The sequence below is a fragment of the Notolepis coatsorum genome (genome assembly GCF_963971535.1).
Source record: "Notolepis coatsorum genome assembly, contig: SCAFFOLD_757, whole genome shotgun sequence".
In the NCBI taxonomy this organism is placed as follows: domain Eukaryota; kingdom Metazoa; phylum Chordata; class Actinopteri; order Aulopiformes; family Paralepididae; genus Notolepis; species Notolepis coatsorum.
Genome location: NW_028171151.1, coordinates 9,365 through 12,371, shown reverse-complemented (window position 1 = coordinate 12,371; position 3,007 = coordinate 9,365). Strand labels below are relative to the sequence as shown.

The following is a 3,007-nucleotide window of genomic DNA, read 5'->3' as shown; positions in this document are numbered from 1 at the left end:
ACGTTTTCTAAGCAAATATACTCTGAACAATTTTTTGCCTAACCACTCCTCTCTGGCCGCAGTCAGTGATTTCAACATGAAGCCGTGTTTGTTGACATTCTCATTCATTCAAAGGATCCGAACCGATTGAAGTTTATGGATACCATGACTTAAAATCCTCTTACCTTGACGATTAAAAGCCTCCCCAATTTAGAAAACAGTATTCCAATGGCTGGTCTTGATAGGCTGCTAGCTAACGGAGCTAACCAACAAACACAGAACCGGGCAGACACTAAAGCAAATAACGAGAGCAATGACTTCCTATCTGGGGGGTTTCAAAATAAAAGAGCGACGTCTATAGCAGTGGTTCCCAAAGTCGGGGTCGCGACCCAAAGGTGGGCCGCGAGCAGCCACGGGAGGGCCGCAAGATGATTAAAAAAAATAAAAAATAAAATCCAAAAACCCCCCCTTTTTTTTTTTTTTTTTCTTTAAGGCCACTGAACTTAGAAGCAGGCCAGGACAGTGTTTCTAGTTGTATTCTAAAATTCTATTCTATTGTATTCTAAAATGTGACTATATGGTTTTATATTAACTTAATAAATAAACAAAAACGAAAAATCGACTTATTTCAACGAACATTTCAAACTAAATAACAGATTATGCACATAAAACGCTGAAAACAACCGAAGCAATAATAGTATTTTAATGAGGCTATTATTATTATCATTATTATTTTGCAACAAGTTAGCCCTCTCATAAATAGCACATATAAATGAATAACTAACTTGAACTAACTTAATAGGATTGAAGTGATATTTGGCTTAAAAAATCGGTCGGCAGGCAAAAAAAAAAGAAAAAAAAGCCTGACGATGTGCATTGGGCCGCGGCTCTCTGACGCCTTATTTTCTGGGTCCCGGCCTGAAAAGTTTGGGAACCCCTGGTCTATAGCAGCGGAATACGTTTATTTTGTACATTATCTAACGTTAACACAAACCTAAACTAACTTTAGGTTAGTTGTAACGTTAGTTTAGGTTCGTGTTAACGTTAGATAATGTACAAAATAAACGCTTTGCTCCGATAATATGGATGTATGTTGTTATTGTTTGAGCTGTGATTTATTGTTTCATGTATGTGTTTCACAGTTCTCACGGTTCGGATTGAAATAAATCCAATCAGTAATATCAAGAACGTGTTGCTGTCATCATTGCAAGTAGAGGGAGTTACAGTGAGAACTTACCTGCTCCAGAAGACAGCACTAGAGAGCAGTGATGGACGAGACGCGCCTAGAAGAAGAGACAGAGGAGAAGAAGGAGAATGGTGGTGAAACCAAGGTACCCGTCTGGGAGCCGGCCACTGGGGCTCCTGAGGAGGCAGCAGAGTTTGTGCCCCCCGAGGGAGGCTGGGGCTGGGTCGTCATGCTGGCTGCCATGTGGTGTGACGGCTCGGTGTTTATGATACAAAACACCTTTGGCATCCTTTTCTTGTCTCTCATCAAAGAATTTGGCACCGAAGATGATGCCAACCAGCGATCCAGAACAGCCTTGGTGGGCTCTCTCTCCATGGGCATGATCTTGTTCTGCTCTCCCATCGCCAGTGTGTTCACAGACATCCTGGGCTGCAGAGTGACAGCAGTGGGCGGGGCCGCCATGGCCCTGGTGGGCCTCCTGGCCAGCTCCTTTGTCAAGTCCCTCGGTGCCCTGTACTTCACCTATGGCATCGTGTTTGGCTGCGGCTGCTCCTTTGCCTACCAGCCCAGCCTGGTGATCCTCCCCCACTACTTCAAGAAGCGCCTGGGCCTAGTGAGCGGCATCGTGGCGACCGGCGGCAACGTGTTCACCATCATGGTGGCCTTCCTGCTCCCCCTCCTGCTGGACAGCGTGGGTCTCCAGAACACCATGCGTGTCCTCAGCATCTTCATGTTCGTGCTCATGCTGGCCGGGTTCACCTACACGCCCCTGCGGCCCAACAAGCCCATCGGTGAGATCTTCAACTTCCGCAACATCTGGAGGTCCCTGGGATACCGCATCTGGGTGTTCGGCATACCCGCCGCCCTCTTCGGCTACTTTGTGCCTTACGTTCACCTGATGAAACACGTGGAGGAGCGCTTCGGGACGAACGCCAACAAGGAGGTTCTTCTCATGTGTATCGGCATAACGTCCACAGTGGGCAACCTCATCTTCGGCAGGGTGGCAGACTACGTCCAGGGTGTCAACAAAGTCTATCTACAGGTGTCCTCCTTGTTCGTGATCGGCCTGATGTCCATGATGATCCCCCTCTGTCACGTCTTTGGCGGCCTGATCGCTGTGTGCCTGCTGATGGGGCTGTTCGACGGCTGCTTGAGCGGCATCATGGCGCCCATCATCTTTGAGTTGGTGGGCTCCAATGACTTTTCACAGGCCATCGGCTTCATGCTCGGCATAATGTCCGTGCCCATGACCGTGGGACCTCTCATCGCAGGTTACCTGGGAGACAGGTTGGGGAGCTACGACGTGGCCTTCTACCTGGCAGGTATCCCCCCCATCATCGGAGGAGCCGTGCTGTGTCTGATACCCTGGGTGGAGGCGAGGCGCAAGAGGAGTGAGAAGGAGGAGGCTCTCAAGAAAGGAGAGGAGACGACCCAGGAAATGCTAGACTACGAGAAGCCTCAGGGAGACGCACCTTTCAAGGGCGGAGACCCCGAATCTGTCTTATAGGCCAGCGGTTCTCAACTAGGGTGCCGCAGAGAGCTGCCAGGGGTGCCTTGAGATTATTATTATTATTATTTTTTTAATTATTTTTGGATTACAGAAAATTATCATTAAAGTGCTATCTGTTGCAGCTGCACTGTTTCCCATGAGAATACCATATTTGGATAAGTTTGACCATTTCTCAAAATCTGAAAATCATTATTTAATAAAACACAGAAAAGGGTCACCAAGTTACTCTGGATAAAAAAAAAACTTTACAGACAACATTGAGACAAAGCTTCCTGACACATCTCCATCCAAACTCTTGGAAGAACTCATTGAAATCTCATCTGATACCACCT

General features: G+C 47.3%; 1 protein-coding gene across 1 annotated transcript; it reads left to right on the top strand.

Annotated features, from left to right (window-relative positions):
* Positions 1-1,247: 1,247 nt before the first annotated feature.
* On the top strand, positions 1,248-2,672 carry LOC311248339 (monocarboxylate transporter 10-like; the record flags this gene model as incomplete). Its single annotated transcript, XM_084339240.1, has 1 exon — positions 1,248-2,672. One exon carries the CDS (start codon positions 1,248-1,250, stop codon positions 2,670-2,672), a length of 1,425 nt encoding a protein of 474 aa, XP_084195366.1.
* Positions 2,673-3,007: the final 335 nt, after the last annotated feature.